Source organism: Pseudophryne corroboree, chromosome 10, assembly GCF_028390025.1.
Source record: "Pseudophryne corroboree isolate aPseCor3 chromosome 10, aPseCor3.hap2, whole genome shotgun sequence".
In the NCBI taxonomy this organism is placed as follows: Eukaryota; Metazoa; Chordata; class Amphibia; order Anura; family Myobatrachidae; genus Pseudophryne; species Pseudophryne corroboree.
The window spans coordinates 372,759,880-372,782,243 of NC_086453.1; the positions used below are offsets into that span (position 1 = coordinate 372,759,880).

The window sequence follows — 22,364 nt, forward strand, 5'->3', positions numbered from 1 at the left end:
CTGACACCCCCGATCCCCCTCTGCAGGCTGACACCCCCGATCCCCCTCTGCAGGCTGACACCCCCGATCCCCCTCTGCAGGCGGACACCCCCGATCCCCCTCTGCAGGCAGACACCCCCGATCCCCCTCTGCAGGCGGACACCCCCGATTCCCCTCTGCAGGCTGACACCCCCGATCCTCCTCTGCAGGCGGACACCCCCGATCCTCCTCTGCAGGCGGACACCCCCGATCCTCCTCTGCAGGCGGACACCCCCGATCCTCCTCTGCAGGCGGACACCCCCGATCCTCCTCTGCAGGCGGACACCCCCGATCCTCCTCTGCAGGCTGACACCCCCGATTCCCCTCTGCAGGCTGACACCCCCGATCCTCCTCTGCAGGCTGAGACCCCCGATTCCCCTCTGCAGGCTGACACCCCCGATCCTCCTCTGCAGGCTGACACCCCCGATCCTCCTCTGCAGGCTGACACCCCATGTCCACCTCTGCAGGCTGACACCCCATGTCCACCTCTGCAGGCTGACACCCCCGATTCTCCTCTGCAGGCTGACACCCCCGATCCTCCTCTGCAGGCTGACACCCCCGATTCCCCTCTGCAGGCTGACACCCCCGATCCTCCTCTGCAGGCTGACACCCCCGATCCTCCTCTGCAGGCTGACACCCCCGATCCTCCTCTGCAGGCTGACACCCCCGATCCTCCTCTGCAGGCTGACACCCCCGATTCCCCTCTGCAGGCTGACACCCCCGATCCTCCTCTGCAGGCTGACACCCCCGATCCTCCTCTGCAGGCTGACACCCCCGATCCCCCTCTGCAGGCTGACACCCCCGATCCCCCTCTGCAGGCTGACACCCCCGATCCCCCTCTGCAGGCTGACACCCCCGATCCCCCTCTGCAGGCTGACACCCCATGTCCACCTCTGCAGGCTGACACCCCCGATTCCCCTCTGCAGGCTGACCCCCCCGATCCCCCTCTGCAGGCTGACACCCCCGATTCCCCTCTGCAGGCTGACACCCCCGATCCCCCTCTGCAGGCTGACACCCCCGATCCTCCTCTGCAGGCTGACACCCCCGATTCCCCTCTGCAGGCTGACACCCCCGATCCTCCTCTGCAGGCTGACACCCCCGATCCTCCTCTGCAGGCTGACACCCCCGATTCCCCTCTGCAGGCTGACACCCCCGATCCTCCTCTGCATGCTGACACCCCCGATCCTCCTCTGCATGCTGACACCCCCGATCCTCCTCTGCAGGCTGACACCCCCGATCCTCCTCTGCAGGCTGACACCCCCGATTCCCCTCTGCAGGCTGACACCCCCGATCCTCCTCTGCAGGCTGACACCCCCGATCCTCCTCTGCAGGCTGACACCCCCGATCCTCCTCTGCAGGCTGACACCCCCGATCCTCCTCTGCAGGCTGACACCCCCGATCCTCCTCTGCAGGCTGGCACCCCATGTCCACCTCTGCAGGCTGACACCCCCGATTCCCCTCTGCAGGCTGACCCCCCCGATCCCCCTCTGCAGGCTGACACCCCCGATTCCCCTCTGCAGACTGACACCCCCGATCCTCCTCTGCAGGCTGACACCCCCGATCCTCCTCTGCAGGCTGACACCCCCGATCCTCCTCTGCAGGCTGACACCCCCGATCCCCCTCTGCAGACTGACACCCCCGATCCCCCTCTGCAGGCTGACACCCCCGATCCCCCTCTGCAGGCTGACACCCCCGATCCCCCTCTGCGGGGCTGACACCCCTGATCCCCCTCTGCGGGGCTGACACCCTTGATCCCCCTCTGCAGGCTGACACCCCCGATCCCCCTCTGCAGGCTGACACCCCCGATCCCCCCTCTGCAGGCTGACACCCCCGATCCCCCCTCTGCAGGCTGACACCCCCGATCCCCCTCTGCAGGCTGACACCCCCGATCCCCCTCTGCAGGCTGACACCCCTGATCCCCCTCTGCGGGCTGACACCCCCGATCCCCCTCTGCAGGCTGACACCCCCGATCCCCCCTCTGCAGGCTGACACCCCCGATCCCCCCTCTGCAGGCTGACACCCCCGATCCCCCTCTGCAGGCTGACACCCCCGATCCCCCCTCTGCAGGCTGACACCCCTGATCCAGCTGACACTCCTGACCCCCCTCTGCAGGCTGACACCCCCGATCCAGCTGACACCCCTTATCAGGCTGACACCCCTGATCCCCCTCTGCGGGCTGACACCCCTGAATCCCCCTCTGCAGGCTGACACCCCATATCCGGCTAACACCCCTTATCCGGCTGACATCCCTGATCCCCCTCTGCGGGCTGACACCCTTGATCCCCCTCTGCAGGCTGACACCCTTGAACCCCCTCTGCAGGCTGACACCCTTGATCCCCCTCTGCAGGCTGACACCCTTGAACCCCCTCTGCAGGCTGACACCCTTGATCCCCCTCTGCAGGCTGACACCCCTGATCCCCCTCTGCAGGCTGACACCCCTGATCCCCCTCTGCAGGCTGACACCCCCGATCCCCCTCTGCAGGCGGACACCCCCAATCCTCCTCTGCAGGCGGACACCCCCGATCCCCCTCTGCAGGCGGACACCCCAGATCCCCCTCTGCAGGCGGACACCCCCGATCCCCCTCTGCAGGCTGACACCCCCGATCCCCCTCTGCAGGCTGACACCCCCGATCCCCCTCTGCAGGCTGACACCCCCGATCCCCCTCTGCAGGCTGACACCCCCGATCCCCCTCTGCAGGCGACACCCCCGATCCCCCTCTGCAGGCTGACACCCCCGATCCCCCTCTGCAGGCTGACACCCCCGATCCCCCTCTGCAGGCGGACACCCCCGATCCCCCTCTGCAGGCGGACACCCCCGATCCCCCTCTGCAGGCGGACACCCCCGATCCCCCTCTGCAGGCGGACACCCCCGATTCCCCTCTGCAGGCTGACACCCCCGATTCCCCTCTGCAGGCTGACACCCCCGATCCTCCTCTGCAGGCGGACACCCCCGATCCTCCTCTGCAGGTTGACACCCCCGATCCTCCTCTGCAGGCGGACACCCCCGATCCTCCTCTGCAGGCGGATACCCCCGATCCTCCTCTGCAGGCGGACACCCCCGATCCTCCTCTGCAGGCTGACACCCCCGATTCCCCTCTGCAGGCTGACACCCCCGATCCTCCTCTGCAGGCTGAGACCCCCGATTCCCCTCTGCAGGCTGACACCCCCGATCCTCCTCTGCAGGCTGACACCCCCGATCCTCCTCTGCAGGCTGACACCCCATGTCCACCTCTGCAGGCTGACACCCCATGTCCACCTCTGCAGGCTGACACCCCCGATTCTCCTCTGCAGGCTGACACCCCCGATCCTCCTCTGCAGGCTGACACCCCCGATTCCCCTCTGCAGGCTGACACCCCCGATCCTCCTCTGCAGGCTGACACCCCCGATCCTCCTCTGCAGGCTGACACCCCCGATCCTCCTCTGCAGGCTGACACCCCCGATTCCCCTCTGCAGGCTGACACCCCCGATCCTCCTCTGCAGGCTGACACCCCCGATCCCCCTCTGCAGGCTGACACCCCCGATCCCCCTCTGCAGGCTGACACCCCCGATCCCCCTCTGCAGGCTGACACCCCCGATCCCCCTCTGCAGGCTGACACCCCCGATCCCCCTCTGCAGGCTGACACCCCCGATCCCCCTCTGCAGGCTGACACCCCATGTCCACCTCTGCAGGCTGACACCCCCGATTCCCCTCTGCAGGCTGACCCCCCCGATCCCCCTCTGCAGGCTGACACCCCCGATCCTCCTCTGCAGGCTGACACCCCCGATCCTCCTCTGCAGGCTGACACCCCCGATTCCCCTCTGCAGGCTGACACCCCCGATCCTCCTCTGCAGGCTGACACCCCCGATCCTCCTCTGCAGGCTGACACCCCCGATTCCCCTCTGCAGGCTGACACCCCCGATCCTCCTCTGCAGGCTGACACCCCCGATCCTCCTCTGCAGGCTGACACCCCCGATCCTCCTCTGCAGGCTGACACCCCCGATTCCCCTCTGCAGGCTGACACCCCCGATCCTCCTCTGCAGGCTGACACCCCCGATCCTCCTCTGCAGGCTGACACCCCCGATCCTCCTCTGCAGGCTGACACCCCCGATCCTCCTCTGCAGGCTGACACCCCCGATCCTCCTCTGCAGGCTGACACCCCCGATCCTCCTCTGCAGGCTGACACCCCATGTCCACCTCTGCAGGCTGACACCCCCGATTCCCCTCTGCAGGCTGACCCCCCCGATCCCCCTCTGCAGGCTGACACCCCCGATTCCCCTCTGCAGACTGACACCCCCGATCCTCCTCTGCAGGCTGACACCCCCGATCCTCCTCTGCAGGCTGACACCCCCGATCCTCCTCTGCAGGCTGACACCCCCGATCCCCCTCTGCAGGCTGACACCCCCGATCCCCCTCTGCAGGCTGACACCCCCGATCCCCCTCTGCATGCTGACACCCCCGATTCCCCTCTGCAGGCTGACACCCCCGATTCCCCTCTGCAGGCTGACACCCCAGATCCTCCTCTGCAGGCTGACACCGATCCTCCTCTGCAGGCTGACACCCCCGATCCTCCTCTGCAGGCTGACCCCCCCGATCCCCCTCTGCAGGCTGACACCCCCGATCCTCCTCTGCAGGCTGACCCCCCCGATCCTCCTCTGCAGGCTGACCCCCCCGATCCCCCTCTGCAGGCTGACACCCCATGTCCACCTCTGCAGGCCGCAAGTGCAAGATACATGCAACTCTAAACACAGACTACAGTTCTGCACATGCAATACATGCACCTAAGGGGTCCAAGTAGTAAGCCTTGGAGAGAGATAAAGTATCGGCCAATCCGTTCCTAGCTGCCGTGTTCTAGGCTGTGTTTGAGAAATGACAGGAGCTGGTTGGTTAGTTCTTGACCTCTTTCCAAGGGGTATATTTACTAAAAGTCGATTTGGGGTGATTTTGATTGTTATTTTTGGTTGATGTTTGGTCGGTTTTAGATTGATTTTTTTGTTACAGGGTTTAAATGACACTTTTACTAACAGATGTTTTTTTTGACTTTCTTTTAAAAATACAATATGTAAAAAATCATCTGTTAATAAATGTGGGATTTAGGAATATATTTTATATAAGTCGATTTTGGGTCGATGTTTGGTTGATTTTTGTCTTTCAGGGTCTAAATTCCACATTTGCTAATAGATGATTTTTGACATTTTATTTAAACAATATGAAAAATCATCTGTTAGTAAATGTGTGATTTAAACCCTGAAACACAAAATCGATTAAAAAAAAATCATCAACCAAACATCAACTTTTAGACAATTTACACCCAAGTCTGAATACATAGGGCCTAATTCAACTTCAGTCACAGATATGCGAAAATCACCCGTTTGGTAATATAAATCTGCTCAGCTGTCCAAGCACGCAAACCCTGGTAATGCCCCGCACAAGGGCAGTATACTATGCCAGCTATAATGGCAGCCCGCGCTCATTCCTCCCCATCAGCTACATGATATTAGTAACATTTATACATATTAATAATATGGTAAAAAGGAGATTTATGGTAGACTTGCCATAGTTAAATCTCTTTCTGCGAGATATACTGGGTTTCACAGGGAATACATCAGGGTGTAGAGTTGGATCTTGATCCAGAGGCATTAACAGGCTAAAGCTTTGACTGTTACCAGGATGCATTGCACCGCCTACTCTATAACCCCGCCTCAGTTTCGTTAACTAGTCCAATGCAGTAGCAGGTAAAAGAGACGGCAGATGTTAGTCACATAGACCCACATTCTCATGACAGGAAAAGGGCCACAGCAGCTAATGCCATACAAACCCAAAGAAGCTAAGTGCGTCAGGGCGGGCGCCCTGTGGAACCCAGTGTACCTCGCAGAAAGAGATTTAACTATGGTTAATCTACCATAAATCTCCTTTTCTGCAGTGGGGTACACTGTGTTCCACAGGGATAACATAGGGGATGTTCTAAAGCAGTTCCTCAAGGGAGGGGATGCACAGTACAAAAACCCAGCGTCCAAAGGAAGCATCCTGGGTGGCGGAAGTATCAAAGGCATAGAACCTAATAAATGTGTTCACTGAGGACCACGTAGCCGCCTTGCACAATTGTTCAGCGGACACGCCACGGCGGGCCACCCAAGAAGGTCCAACAGACCGAGTAGAATGGGCCTTGATAGCAGCAGGAGCTGGGAGTCCAGCCTGCGCATAAGCTTGTGCAATCACCATTCTGATCCATCTGGCCATGGTTTGCTTATTCGCAGGCCAGCCACGTTTGTGAAAACCAAACAGTACAAAAAGAGAATGTGACTTCCTAACAGAGGCAGACCTCTCCACGTATATACAGAGAGCCCGTACCACATCAAAAGACCGCTCTTTGGAGGATAAACCATAAGAGATGAAGGCCAGAACCACAATCTCTTGGTTAAGGTGAAAAGATGACACCACCTTAGGCAAATAACCAGGGCGAGTTAGAAGAACTGCCCGCTCACGGTGAAATATCATAAAGAGCGGACAACAGGACAAAGCGCCTTAGTCCGACACCCTCATAGCAGCGGCAAAAGCCAACAGAAACAGAACCCTAAAGTGTAAGCCATTTAAAGTTCACAGTCTCAAGAGGTTCAAATGGAGCCTCTTGCAGGGCATTTAAGACAACAGACAGATCCCATGGAGCCACAGGAGGGACATAGGGAGGCTGAATCCGTAAGACACACTGAGTGAAAGTATGAACATCAGGAATAGACGCAACTTTTCTCTGAAACCACACCGACAAGGCAGATATATGAACCTTGAGGGAGGCCAGATGAAGGCCTAAGTCCAGGCCTTGTTGCAGAAAAGCAAAAAGTCTGGAAGTACTAAACTTGTAAGCATCCTAATTCTTAGCAGCACACCAGGTGAAGTAAGAGTTCTAGACCCTATAATAAATCCGTGCCGAATCTGGTTTGCGGGCCTTTAGCACAGTTTGGATAACCGCCACGGAGAATCCTTTGGCCCTCAGGAGTGAATCTTCAAAGCCAGTGTGGATAGGTCCGGGTAGACATAAGGGCCTTGAACGAAGAGGTCTGGGCGTTGAGGAAGCAGAAGAGGATGCTCTATCGATAGACCATGCAGGTCTGAGAACCAATGCCGTCTGGGCTGCGATGGAGCGACTAGAAGTAGTATTCCTCCTTCTTGCTTGAACTTCCGTAGTACCCTGGGTAGGAGTGACACTGGAGGGAACACGTAGGGCAGCCGAAAGTTCCTTGAAATTGTCAGTGCGTCCACGAACGTTGCTTGAGGATCCCTGGTCCTTGATCCGAAGACCGGAACCTTGTGATTGTATCGAGACGCCATCAGGTCTACATCTGGTAGGTCCCACTTGTCCACTAGGAGTTGAAAGACTTCCTGATGAAGACTCCACTCTCCGGCGTGCACGTCCTGACGACTGAGGAAATCCGCTTCCCAGTTGAGGGCTCCCGGAATGAACACTGCCGATATTGCTGGCAGATGGCGTTCCGCCCATTGAAGGATTTTGGACACTTCCAACATTGCCATGCAACTTTGAGTGCCGCCTTGATGATTTATGTAAGCCACCATGGTGGCGTTGTCTGATTGTACTTGAACAGGCCTGTTCTGTATTAGAGGCAGGGCAAGAGTCAAGGCATTGAACACTGCCCGCAATTCCACAATGTTTATCGGAAGAAGAGACTCCTCCTTGGTCCACCGACCCTGAACAGAGTGTTGCTCCAACACCGCACCCCAACCCCTCAGGCTAGCGTCCGTAGTCAGTAGGACCCAGTTGGAGATCCAGAAGGGACGGTCCCTGCTCAACTGTTGGACCTGTAGACACCAGCTCAGTGACAGCTGAACCTCCGGAGTCAAGGAGATCATTTGAGACCTGATCCAATGAGGCAGGCCGTCCCACTTGGCAAGGATTAACCTCTGCAGAGGGCGGGAATGAAATTGAGCGTACTCTACCATATCGAAAGCCGACACCATGAGGCCTAGAATTAGCATCGCCAAGTGTATCGATACTCTTTGGCGAGAAAGGAAGTATCTGATCCTGTCCTGAAGTTTCAAGATTTCTCTGGAGACAGAAACAGTCTTTGGCTGTGTGTGTCCAGCAGGGCCTCCAGGTGCACCATGCTCCGAGCAGGGACCAGCGAGGACCTTTTCCAGTTGATGAGCCACCCGTGGGCTTGTAGGAATTGCACCGTCAGTTGCAGATGAAAGAGGAGGACATCTTGGGAGTTCACCAGGATCAGCAAGTCGTCCAGATACGGCAGGATCCTGATTCTCTGACGACGGAGATAGGCCGTCATCACGGCCATGACCTTGGTGAAGATCCGAGGAGCCGTGGTTAGTCCAAATGGCAGAGCCTGGAATTGATAATGTAGGTTGCCAATTGCAAACCGCAGGTATTGCTGATGCCATATGGCAATAGGAATATGCAAGTAAGCATCCTGTATATCCAGGGATACCATATAGTTCCTGGATTCCATGGCCAGTACAATTAAGCGCAGTGTTTCCATATGAAATTTGGACACTCACAAATTTGTTCAGTGACTTGAGGTTGAGTAATGACCAGAAAGACCCTTTGGGTTTCGGAACTAGAAACAGAGTTGAGTAGTATCCTCTGCCTCTCTGGACAGAGGCACCTGCACTACCACTCCTGTATCCAGGAGGGATCGCACAACCAGGTGTAGAGTTTGCGCCTTCAACGGATCCGAAAGGATAACCGTTGTGCAGAACTGGCGAGGGGGACGTCTCTTGAAAGAGACTGTGTACCCGTGAGAGACAACTTCTCGCACCCATGCGTCTGAAGTGGTCCTTAACCAGACCTGGGTGAACTGCAGAAGTTGGACCCCCACCCTGGGATCCCCCAGGGGGAGGCCCGCCCCGTCATGCGGCTGGCTTGTGTTTGGAAGCAGGCTGACGGGCAGCCCAGGACTGCTTAGTTTTGGGCTTAGTGGTTTTGGAAGCAGGAGCCTGTCTCGGGTACGCCTGACCCTTTGCTTTTCCTGGAGGTCGAAAGGAACGAAAAGTGGTACTCTTAGCCTTCAGTGCAGAAGGATTAGTACTTGGGAGAAACGCAGTCATAGCAGTCACCAAGTCAGTCACAATCTTGTTCAGATCCTCCCCAACAAGGACATCTCCCTTAAAAGGGAGTACCTCGAAGGTCTTTTTGGAATCCAGGTCCACCTTCCAGGACCTCAACCACAGAATTCGGCGAGCCAGTATCGACATAGTAGATGCCCTGGCCGCCATTACACCTGCCTCAGGGGACGCCTCCTGAATATCGTAGGAGGCGGTGGTAATATGAGACAGATATAGTCTGGTAGTATCAGAAATATCCTGAGGTAGCTCTTCCTCTAACGCCTGAACCCATGCTTCAATTCCTTTTGCAGCCCAGGAGGCTGCTATAGTGGGCATATGTACAGCACCAGTAAGAGAGTAAATAGACTTCAGGCATCCCTCCACACGCTTATCCGTCGGTTCCTTCAATGAGGTGACAGTAGTGACAGGCAGAGTAGATGACACCACAAGACGGGCCACATGAGAATCCACCGGCGGTGGAGTTTCCCACTTGTTACTCAACTCTGCAGGGATAGGATAGCGAGCTAGCATCTTTTTAGACAGGGAGAATTTTTTTCCTGGGTAAGACCAGGATTCCTGACACATGTCGATTAAATGGTCAGAATATGGTAAGACTACTTTAGTAACCTTCTAACGTTTGAACTTATCAGGTTTCTTAGACGTAGCAGTGGGATCTTGACCCTAGAGGGATGTGGGGTAGACTTTTGTCTCACCAAAGATTGATTTAATTGTTGTATCTGGGTAGACAGAGTGTCCGCCCAGGGCGGATTAACTACAGGGACAATATGTGGCTGCAATGGCACAGGATGTCCCATAGGCGTAAGACGTGTCACAAGCGTATTCAGCATACTTGAGAATGCTGCCCAAGGTGGTCCCTGATTGGCCACAGGGGCTGTGGGCAGACTGGGAGATGTATGTCACCCAGTACACGAACCATCAATCCCCCCCAGGTAAATCCTTGGAGCAATCGCTGCACGATGCAGAAGCGTCCGCGGACTTCCCGTCCTGTGCTCAGACATTATAGGGAATGTAGCCGTAGAGCACAACAGTACAATATAGCCAGACAAATACAATACCTGCAAATAACCCCCTGATTTGTGTGACAGTAAATTCAGGACACAAGCAGAGAATTAAAGCAGTATGAGGTGACTGAAAAACACAGTAAAACACACTAAATAGTATGTACTGTATAGCACTATATATAAGACCCTGACGCACCTAGCCCCCCAGGGTACAGAATACAGTGATAGCAAGAAGTGTGATACACGAGAATGAAATCCACACAGCAGCTACAGGCACACTCAGTCACAGGTACAATGCAGAAATTATTACAAACAAACAATAAAACTGCACTGGACTAGTAAAACTACATATATATATATATATATATATATATATATAGCAATACACAGTAGATACTAGATGTATATCTCAGAGTACTTGTACTAAATATTTAGGTAGAAGTGCACTTGTTCTTAACCTACACTGTCTAGTGACTGTAAAATCACAGCGCTGTGAGGCAGGCGGATTTACAGAGGAGACATAGCCCTGCAGTCCTGCAGATCAGCCGCAGCTACTTGTGTAAAGATGGCGCCCAAATCTCTGTCAGGGAGTGAGGGAGAGTGAGTAGCAGCTCCAGGGTGGGAACACCAGCAGTAGATGGCGCCCGGAGCTGGGGGAGGGGCTACAGGTCAAGCGCCTTATCCCCTATACTGGTCCTCACCACTGGGTGCTGTGGAGCCTTACTAAACGGATTTTTATTGAAATCCGACCTGTGCTCCCTGCCCTGGTGGATATAGTGGGGTCCCTGTACGGTCACAGTGTCCACGCCAGCGTCGCGGTCCGTCTACTAAGACCGCGACCAGAATGCAATTTCAGCGGGTCCAACCTGGGGGACCCTCTTACCCTCTCCCAAATAAGCAGCCACGTGATCCTGGAGAACACCAGCGGTGTGTGCCTGGAAACCGGAGCGCCTCCGCCGCTAGTACCCGGGAACCCGGCCAGCGGGAGTATGCAGCGCTGCTGGGGAGGTGTTGGAGCCATAGCACAGTATGTCACTAGGACATAAAAGTGCTGCAGCCCTTGAAGAATCTTCTAATAAAAGCTCTTTTCAGGGCTGCCTAGCGCAGCTCCCCCTGTCAAGTGATCTGCTCAGGCACCAACTTACAAACTGAGCACCAGTGTCCGGAAGCAGGGTTATAGAGGAGGCCATGCAATGCATCCTGGGAACAGTCAAAGCTTTAGCCTGTTGGTGCCTCTGGATCAAGATCCAACTCTACACCCCGATGTATTCCCTGTGGAACCCAGTGTACCACGCTGCAGAAAAAAACAAACAAATGGAATGCTCTCTCAGTAGGGGCCAGATATAGATAATTATAATATTCAGAACCAATTACCACGATGTGAATGGAATATTATACTAGAGTCAGCTGGAGCCTAATGTAAGAACAGAGGATTGTGTGTAACTAATGATGCAGGTGAAAATACAATTATGAATAATCTGCATCCAGTCACCACTTATCATCCAAGCACAAATAGTAATTATATTATTACAGGAAGAAACGTCCAATTTATGCAGCACCTGTTACTGTAACATTACTGTAACCTGCAGAATGCCACCAAACACCAGCGATACAATGACAGACTCGTTACAGAGGATAATTATCATCACTAGTGTTATCCCTCATCACTTACCTGACTCTCTTCAGTGCTGTACAGTGAGTACCAGACACCCCCTCTGCAGTGCTGTACAGTGAGTACCAGACACCCCCTCTGCAGTGCTGTACAGTGCGTACCAGACACCCCCCTCTGCAGTGCTGTACAGTGAGTACCAGACACCCCCTCTGCAGTGCTGTACAGTGAGTACCAGACACCCCCTCTGCAGTGCTGTACAGAGAGTACCAGACACCCCCCTCTGCAGTGCTGTACAGAGAGTACCAGACACCCCCTCTGCAGTGCTGTACAGTGAGTACCAGACACCCCCTCTGCAGTGCTGTACAGTGAGTACCAGACACCCCCTCTGCAGTGCTGTACAGTGAGTACCAGACACCCCCTCTGCAGTGCTGTACAGAGAGTACCAGACACCCCCCTCTGCAGTGCTGTACAGAGAGTACCAGACACCCCCTCTGCAGTGCTGTACAGTGAGTACCAGACACCCCCTCTGCAGTGCTGTACAGTGAGTACCAGACACCCCCTCTGCAGTGCTGTACAGTGAGTACCAGACACCCCCTCTGCAGTGCTGTACAGTGAGTACCAGACACCCCCTCTGCAGTGCTGTACAGAGAGTACCAGACACCCCCCTCTGCAGTGCTGTACAGAGAGTACCAGACACCCCCTCTGCAGTGCTGTACAGTGAGTACCAGACACCCCCTCTGCAGTGCTGTACAGTGAGTACCAGACACCCCCTCTGCAGTGCTGTACAGTGAGTACCAGACACCCCCTCTGCAGTGCTGTACAGAGAGTACCAGACACCCCCTCTGCAGTGCTGTACAGACAGTACCAGACACCCCCCTGCAGTGCTGTACAGAGAGTACCAGACACCCCCTCTGCAGTGCTGTACAGAGAGTACCAGACACCCCCCTCTGCAGTGCTGTACAGTGAGTACCAGACACCCCCTCTGCAGTGCTGTACAGTGAGTACCAGACACCCCCTCTGCAGTGCTGTACAGTGAGTACCAGACACCCCCTCTGCAGTGCTGTACAGAGAGTACCAGACACCCCTCTCTGCAGTGCTGTACAGTGAGTACCAGACACCCCCTCTGCAGTGCTGTACAGTGAGTACCAGACACCCCCTCTGCAGTGCTGTACAGTGAGTACCAGACACCCCCTCTGCAGTGCAGCATAATGATTCCACTCTTTTTTTAGCTGGGACTCTTTGCGCTCGCCCAGCTGTCGGTATGCCGGCGGCGGTATGCTGGTCGCCGGGAGCCCGACCGCCGGCATACCATACTACACCCCTCCAAAACAGCTATTTACTAGAGCATGTGCTGCACGTGTTCTCCAGCAGATGGCCACCTCTGGTGTAACTGGTTTCGGTTATCACATTATCGGCATATAGAATAAGTACAGAGAGAATATTACTGGCTATACATTGGCCGGCGCGTTCTCGGAGACTTACCTCTTTTGCAGTTCTGGCTCCAGGGCTCCTTTAGGGCCACATTCGGTGGCACAGGGACCACAGGTTTCTGCGTGATCTTATTTCTTGTACCGCCTTGTGCGAGGCTGTTCGCGCTGCCGTGATTCAAACAAAGCGGGAACGGCCTGTGGTCATACAGTCCTAGCGGTACAGGACATCGAGCATTGAGCCCCATCCCTGGGGGTCTGGCAGAGACGGGGCGCTGGAAGGTGGTCAGGTCTTTCCCAGGAAGGTCCACGTACAGTGCTCTGTACATACTGCTGCTATCCGGAACCAGCGGGATGATCCTGCTCAGGCTGCTGTCACTTTTACGCTCAAATGAGACCGCTGCAGAGAGAAGGCACAAGATCACACCGGGGTCACCTCTACCGAGAGATCAGTAATAATATAATCTACGTATCTGAAACGGTCATCAGTTATCCAGCCCCTAATTAATTCTATGATACTGGTGTATCCTCCGATATTAGCTATAATATAACACTGTGTTCAAGTGGGATCGGTATGAAATACCTCCAATCAAAATCCCGACGGTCGAAATCCCGATAGCAATTGACCGACGGTCAAAATCCTGACAAGGTCAAAATCCCGACATGTAAAATACCAACAAGGTCAAAACACCGACATGTAAAATGGCGACAGGTCAAAATACCGACATGCGTTTTCCGGTGTTTTTGTGTCGACATGGGCACCATATAAGTGTACCGCGTCCCCTCGCATGGCTCGCTGCGTTCGCCATGCTTCGGGCACTATTATATTCCCCCTCCAGGTCCACTGGGATGGTAAAGTATGAACAAGTCGGTTTTAATGAAAAAAATCATAAAAATATAATGTCGGCATTTTGACATGTCAGCATTTTACATGTCAGTATTTTGACCGTGTCTGTATTTTAAAAGTCGGTATTTTGTCCATGTCGGGATTTTGACCGTCGGTCAATTGCTGTCAGGATTTTCGACCGTTGGGATTTTGATTGGAGGTAAATTGACTGCGTCCCGTTCAAGTCTATTGGCCTGATTCTGCAATACTCTAATATCATAATGAAGTGTATTGGTGGGATGTATTCTCAATTAGACATCAGCAATAATCACACACTAGAATAAAATCTCTTCATCTTGTGCGTCCCCGGAATAATCTACCGCTGCGGCCATTGGCATACGGTTAGACGTCAGCAATATTCTCACACTGGTGTCACAGCTACTCATCTCCATATCATATCAGCAATAACAGAACACCATAACCAAGCCTATTGATCGGGTGTAACATTAACCAGAGATCGGCAAATCATCACAAACTGAAACATAGAATTTGACGGCAGATAAGAACCACTTGGCCCATTCTAGTCTGCCCCTTGATCAAGTCTATTGATCCTGTGTGTCCTCCAATAGATCGGAGATCAGCAATAATCTAATACTGGTCAAAGTTTATTGATCCGTGTGTCTGGGGATCAGCAATGACGTGATATGGTCTATCAATTTGACATAATATCAATCAGAGATCAGCAATACTATAACACAGAGGTCAGGTCTATAGATCTGATCTGTCCTTCAGGAACTAATGATGATTACAATGAATATTCTTTAACGCCATGGCCTCAATATTCAGACCCGTGGTTCTCAAGCTGCACACTGCACATCAAACCTAGCAATATCGCCAGCGACCTTGTTTATGCTTATGAAGGAAGGAACATATCGTTCCGTCCTTCATAAAACTCGTTCCAGTGTGTACACAGAATCTGGGCTCAAGGGTATTCGTTCCGATGTCAGACACAAGTTTAGTTGCACAGCTATTCCCCTACACTTGTGTACCAGTCTGCCCTCCAGTGGTGTCATGGACTAACTGCAGTTCTCCTGGAGTAGAGAACACAGATTGTGATTTTAATTAAGGAATTTCATGTATTTAACCACAACCGCCGCTGACAAGAGTGTGCTATTAGATGCACCACAAAAACGCAGGGAACAATGTGTAACTGTAAAGAAGCTAATTAGCACACCGACACAATATTACGCCACTAAAACACGCGGCTTTGATTATCAGAGACAGTAAAAGTCACAAGGACTGAAGCGGAAAAAAGCAAGCAGCTAAACTACATTTTTCTGGAACAAGTCCAAAAAGAGATGTATAGATCCGACGGAGGAAAACCTCTCACCTCAATTAAAGATTTTGCAGCACAAGCACTAACAAGCCTGTGTGGCCATAAAACGGTCTATGTGTGAGTGGTAATTGCTGTAAGACAGCTCCGGGCGCTGCGATGTGCTGCGGACAGGCCGTGATTTACATCTCTATTATCTCCTCTATAATACATAGACTCAGAGACCTGATCTTATAGCCAGGTTATCTCCACTTAGTCTCTGAGGATACACCGGAATAAGAATCACAACGTTAGGAGACTTTCTGCTGGGGCGTCAACTGAATACTACATCATATTGCATTTTATAATGCAGTCTAATATAACACTGCTGGGAACTAGGAGCCTAGCACTGCACACACTCCAAATAGCACATATTCCGAGACGGACTCTTCTGCGGCCGGATTCCTTCAGCAACCTGCTGGCTATCTCATACCAATGCAGGTACTGTATCCGCCCGTCTAAGCCAATTATCCGACCATCCTCCTGCGTATTCCTAAAGTTCAAGTTTAGGGCACGGGACCCCCCGGGCCAGCACACAACCCAACCGCCTCACACTAGTGAGAAGTATGTGGTTGTGCTGTCCCGGGGGGACCCGTGCTCTGGACTTGAACCTTATGAACTCTAGGGACCCACCTTATGAGGTCACCTGGCCGTTGTAGGTGGGCTAATACGTTTTGCAAGATTAAATTAATTAAATTGCAGAGTTTAGTATAATTGTCCTGATTGCCAGTGTTCCTCGTGTTTAGAGTGTGCATCGGCATTTTATTTTTTTGTGTGTGTGTGGCACTACAAGTCTCAGCATGTTAGGACCTCTTATTATGCAGTCTAGCCCTCCCTCCCAGCTTGGAACATTAATAGACAGAAAGATGCTCTTATCTCCTGTTGCCTTAACCTGGAAAGACTTTGGGTCAGCTCTGCACACGTTAAGACAGATGGTACGCCAGGTTACCATGGAAGAATGATCTACTAGTAGAAATCAAAGTAGCATCGGCAATATATTCGGATGCACCCTGACTATGCGCTAACAAGGCTACGAATTCAGTAATCAGTCTACCTGCCTGAATAGCCTCGGCCATTTGTTTAAGGGATGGCTTTGCATTTTCTTTTAGAATTGTCCTTAAAAGAGACCGCATTTAAAATAAGAATTTACTTACCGATAATTCTATTTCTCGTAGTCCGTAGTGGATGCTGGGGACTCCGTAAGGACCATGGGGAATAGCGGCTCCGCAGGAGTCTGGGCACAAAAGTAAAGCTTTAGGACTACCTGGTGTGCACTGGCTCCTCCCCCCATGACCCTCCTCCAAGCCTCAGTTAGGATACTGTGCCCGGACGAGCGTACACAATAAGGAAGGATTTTGAATCCCGGGTAAGACTCATACCAGCCACACCAATCACACCGTATAACTTGTGATCTAAACCCAGTTAACAGCATGATAACAGAGGAGCCTCTAGAAAAGATGGCTCACTACAGCAATAACCCGATTTTTGGTAACAATAACTATGTACCAGTATTGCAGACAATCCGCACTTGGGATGGGCGCCCAGCATCCACTACGGACTACGAGAAATAGAATTATCGGTAAGTAAATTCTTATTTTCTCTGACGTCCTAGTGGATGCTGGGGACTCCGTAAGGACCATGGGGATTATACCAAAGCTCCCAAACGGGCGGGAGAGTGCGGATGACTCTGCAGCACCAAATGAGAGAACTCCAGGTCCTCCTCAGCCAGGGTATCAAATTTGTAGAATTTTACAAACGTATTTGCTCCTGACCAAGTAGCTGCTCGGCAAAGTTGTAAAGCCGATACCCCTCGGGCAGCCGCCCAAGATGAGCCCACCTCCCTTGTGGAGTGGGCATTTACAGATTTTTGGCTGTGGCAGGCCTGCCACAGAATGTGCAAGCTGAATTGTACTACAAATCCAACGAGCAATAGTCTGCTTAGAAGCAGGAGCACCCAGCTTGTTGGGTGCTTACAGGATAAACAGCGAGTCAGATTTTCTGACTCCAGCCGTCCTGGAAACATATATTATTTTCAGGGCCCTGACAACGTCTAGCAACTTGGAGTCCTCCAAGTCCCTAGTAGCCGCAGGCACCACCATAGGTTGGTTCAGGTGAAACGCTGAAACCACCTTAGGGAGAGACTGAGGACGAGTCCTCAATTCCGCCCTGTCCGAATGGAAAATCAGATAAGGGCTTTTACAGGATAAAGCCGCCAATTCTGACATGCGCCTGGCCCAGGCCAGGGCCAACAGCATGACCACCTTCCATGTGAGATATTTTAACTCCACAGATTTAAGTGGTTCAAACCAATGTGACTTTTGGAACCCAAAAACTACATTAAGATCCCAAGGTGCCACTGGAGGCACAAAAGGAGGCTGTATATACAGTACCCCTTTTACAAACGTCTGAACTTCAGGGACTGAAGCTAGTTCTTTTTGGAAGAAAATTGACAGGGCCGAAATTTGAACCTTAATGGACCCCAATTTCAGGCCCATAGACACTCCTGTTTGCAGGAAATGTAGGAATCGACCCAGTTGAAATTCCTCCGTCGGGCCTTACTGGCCTCGCACCACGCAACATATTTTCGCCAAATGCGGTGATAATGTTTTGCGGTTACATCCTTCCTGGCTTTGATCAGGATAGCGATGACTTCATCCGGAATGCCTTTTTCCTTCAGGATCCGGCGTTCAACCGCCATGCCGTCAAACGCAGCCGCGGTAAGTCTTGGAACAGACAGGGTCCTTGCTGGAGCAGGTCCCTTCTTAGAGGTAGAGGCCACGGATCCTCCGTGAGCATCTCTTGAAGTTCCGGTTACCAAGTCCTTCTTGGCCAATCCGGAGCCACGAATATAGTGCTTACTCCTCTCCATCTTATCAATCTCAGTACCTTGTGTATGAGAGGCAGAGGATGGAACACATACACTGACCGGTACACCCACGGTGTTACCAGAGCGTCTGCTGAGGAAGTCTGCTTCCCAGTTGTCCATTCCCGGAATGAACACTGCTGACAGTGCTATCACATGATTTTCCGCCCAGCGAAGAATCCTTGCAGCTTCTGCCATTGCCCTCCTGTTTCTTGTGCCACCCTGTCTGTTTACGTGGGTGACTGCCGTGATGTTGTCCGACTGGATCAACACCGGCTGACCTTGAAGCAGAGGTGTTGCTAAGCTTAGAGCATTGTAAATGGCCCTTAGCTAGAGGATATTTATGTGAAGTGATGTCTCCAGGCTTGACCATAAGCCCTGGAAATTCCTTCCCTGTGTGACTGCTCCCCAGCCTCGCAGGCTGGCATCCGTGGTCACCAGGACCCAGTCCTGAATGCCGAATCTGCGGCCCTCTAGAAGATGAGCACTCTGCAACCACCACAGGAGGGACACCCTTGTCCTTGGTGACAGGGTTATCCGCTGATGCATCTGAAGATGCGACCCGGACCATTTGTCCAGCAGGTCCCACTGGAAAGTTCTTGCGTGGAATCTGCCGAATGGGATTGCTTCGTAGGAAGCCACCATTTTTCCCAGAACCCTTGTGCATTGATGCACTGAGACTTGGCTCGGTTTTAGGAGGTTCCTGACTAGCTCGGATAACTCCCTGGCTTTCTCCTCCGGGAGAAACACCTTTTTCTGGACTGTGTCCAGGATCATCCCTAGGAACAGAAGACGAGTCGTCGGAACCAGCTGCGATTTTGGAATATTGAGAATCCAACCGTGCTGCCGCAACACTACCTGAGATAGTGCTACACCGACCTCCAACTGTTCTCTGGATCTTACCCTTATCAGGAGATCGTCCAAGTAAGGGATAACTAAAACTCCCTTCCTTCGAAGGAGTATCATCATTTCGGCCGTTACCTTGGTAAAGACCCGGGGTGCCGTGGACCATCCAAACGGCAGCGTCTGAAACTGATAGTGACAGTTCTGTACCACAAACCTGAGGTACCCTTGGTGAGAAGGGTAAATTGGGACATGAAGGTAAGCATCCTTGATGTCCCGAGACATCATGTAGTCCCCTTCTTCCAGGTTCGCAATCACTGCTCTGAGTGACTCCATCTTGAATTTGAACCTCCGTATGTAAGTGTTCAAAGATTTTAGATTTAGAATCGGTCTCACCGAGCCGTCCGGCTTCGGTACCACAACAGTGTGGAATAATACCCCGTTCCCTGTTGCAGGAGGGGTACCTTGATTATCACCTGCTGGGAATACAGCTTGTGAATGGCTTCCAAAACTGCCTCCCTGTCAGAGGGAGACGTCGGTAAAGCCGACTTTAGGAAAACGGCGAGGGGGAGACGTCTCGAATTCCAATTTGTACCCCTGAGATATCACCTGAAGGATCCAGGGGTCTACTTGCGAGTGAGCCCACTGCGCGCTGAAATTCATTGAGACGGGCCCCCACCGTGCCTGAGTCTGCTTGTAAAGCCCCAGCGTCATGCTGAGGGCTTGGCAGAGGCGGGAGAGGGCTTCTGTTCCTGGGAACTGGCTGATTTCTGCAGCCTTTTTCCTCTCCCTCTGTCACGGGGCAGAAATGAGGAACCTTTTGCCCGCTTGCCCTTCTGGGAACGAAAGGACTGCGCCTGATAATACGGCGTCTTCTTATGTTGAGAGGCGACCTGGGGTACAAACGTGGATTTCCCAGCTGTTGCCGTGGCCACCAGGTCTGAAAGACCGACCCCAAATAACTCCTCCCCTTTACAAGGCAATACTTCCAAATGCCGTTTGGAATCCGCATCACCTGACCACTGTCGTGTCCATAACCCTCTTCTGGCAGAAATGGACAACGCACTTACACTTGATGCCAGTCGGCAAATATTCCGCTGTGCATCACGCATATATAGAAATGCATCTTTTAAATGCTCTATAGGCAATAATATACTGTCCCTATCTAGGGTATCAATATTTTCAGTCAGCGAATCCGACCACGCCAACCCAGCACTGCACATCCAGGCTGAGGCGATTGCTGGTCGCAGTATAACACCAGTATGTGTGTAAATACCTTTTAGGATACCCTCCTGCTTTTTATCAGCAGGATCCTTAAGGGCGGCCATCTCAGGAGAGGGTAGAGCCCTTGTTCTTACAAGCGTGTGAGCGCTTTACCCACCCTAGGGGGTGTTTCCCAACGCACCCTAACCTCTGGCGGGAAAGGATATAATGCCAATAACATTTTAGAAATTATCAGTTGTTATCGGGGGAAACCCACGCATCATCACACACCTCATTTAATTTCTCAGATTCAGGAAAACTACAGGTAGTTTTTCCTCACCGAACATAATACCCCTTTTTGGTGGTACTCGTATTATCAGAAATGTGTAAAACATTTTTCATTGCCTCAATCATGTAACGTGTGGCCCTACTGGAAGTCACATTTGTCTCTTCACCGTCGACACTGGAGTCAGTATCCGTGTCGGCGTCTGTATCTGCCATCTGAGGTAACGGGCGCTTTAGAGCCCCTGACGGCCTATGAGACGTCTGGACAGGCACAAGCTGAGTAGCCGGCTGTCTCATGTCAACCACTGTCTTTTATACATGTCACGATCCGGGTATCTGGACGCCATTTCTTACCCATCAGATGCCTCCTAAGGCTGGCTCAGCGCTCCAGGACCGGATCCCATCTGTTATCCTGATGTGTACATTCCTGTATCCTCTCCTGTCACTCTGGGACGCTGTCACAGTAAACGCCATATTACACCTGGCATGGCGTCTCCCGCGGCCTCCGCCGCCGTCCCTGAACTTCTGCATGCAGAGTGTCTGAGTGGCGATTACGTCAGCCGCGGCCTCCGCTGTGTCCGCGTGGTTGGATGTGCATCTGTCAGCCTGGCGCCTCCTGTCTCCGGTGGCCGGCGCCGCCATTACTGTTTTCATTACCACATGGATTACAAACCAAACTTCCCTCCAAGTGTCTGCATGGGCGCAGCCATCTTGGATTCTGTCAGCTGATCATTTCCACCAATCTGTTGTCAGTATTGATAATCTGCATAATTGCCTAGCCAATCCCTTCCTTGCTGCAGGTATAAATACACTGTGCCTGAGCAAGGAAGGCGTCAGTGCTTTGGTTGTCAAACCTAGTTCCTGTTTGTCTCTCTCCTGTGATTGTCTTCCAGGTTCCAGCTCCTGTCTCAAGACTTCCACCATAGAGACCCGCACCAGCATTCCACCTGCGGTGTAGCCTGACTCTCCAATCCATTGTGGATTCATCTGTTTCCAGCTACAACATTACCTGCTTCCAGCTCAGCTTCCAGCAGAGTACAGCTTCCCTTAAAGGGCCGGTGTCCTTTCTACACTTTACCACTCTCCACCGGTATTATTATTTCTCCGCTCTCAAGTTCTACATTTCAGTTCATATTTCATCGCTCCCAAGTTCATTTATTATTTAACTGGTTCCAGCCAGTATCCACTCCGTGCTAACAACAGTCTGGTTCCAGCCAGTATCCACAGCAGCTGTTTTATCTTCAGCAACCCAGCTTTTCCTGGAACACCAGCTGGCACAATCCTGGGTTATCTCCATTGCTACAGTCGGGCCTGGTAAGGACTTTCCATCTAGAAGATCATAAGAACTATCTCACACTACCAGTGCCCTGTGGCTCCTGCCACCCTGTAGTACCCAGGAACTGTATTTATTCTTTGCTGACTTTTACGTTTTCTTTTACTGCTGCTGTGTTGCGGAGTTGTCATAATAAACATCATTGACTTTTATCCAAGTTGTCGTGGTCACGCCTTCGGGCAGTTATTATTTATGTTACTTACATGTCCAGGGGTCTGATACAACCTCCCAGGTTCTGGTACATCTCAGCCCCTACAACTGAGGCTGCCTCCCGTCAGCTCAGGCCCTCAGTTGTGACAATACAGAGCTGACACTGTCACGTAATTCCTTCCAACAGTTCATCCACTCAGGTGTCGACCCCCTAGGGGGTGACATCACTATTACAGACACTCTACTCCGTCTCCTCATCATTTTCCTCCTCATACATGTCGACACAAACGTACCGACACACAGCACACACACAGGGAATGCTCTGATAGAGGACAGGACCCCACTAGCCCTTTGGGGAGACAGA

General features: G+C 52.7%; 1 protein-coding gene across 3 annotated transcripts in view; it reads right to left on the reverse strand.

The window, feature by feature from the left end:
- ROBO4 (roundabout guidance receptor 4) overlaps window positions 1–22,364 on the reverse strand; it is a 303,902-nt gene that overhangs the window by 91,762 nt on the left and 189,776 nt on the right. For all 3 annotated transcript variants that reach the window (XM_063943751.1, XM_063943752.1, XM_063943753.1), the window contains exon 14: window positions 13,181–13,525. In XM_063943751.1, the coding sequence (XP_063799821.1) occupies window positions 13,181–13,525 (345 nt within the window). The remainder of the gene's footprint in view (window positions 1–13,180; window positions 13,526–22,364) is intronic.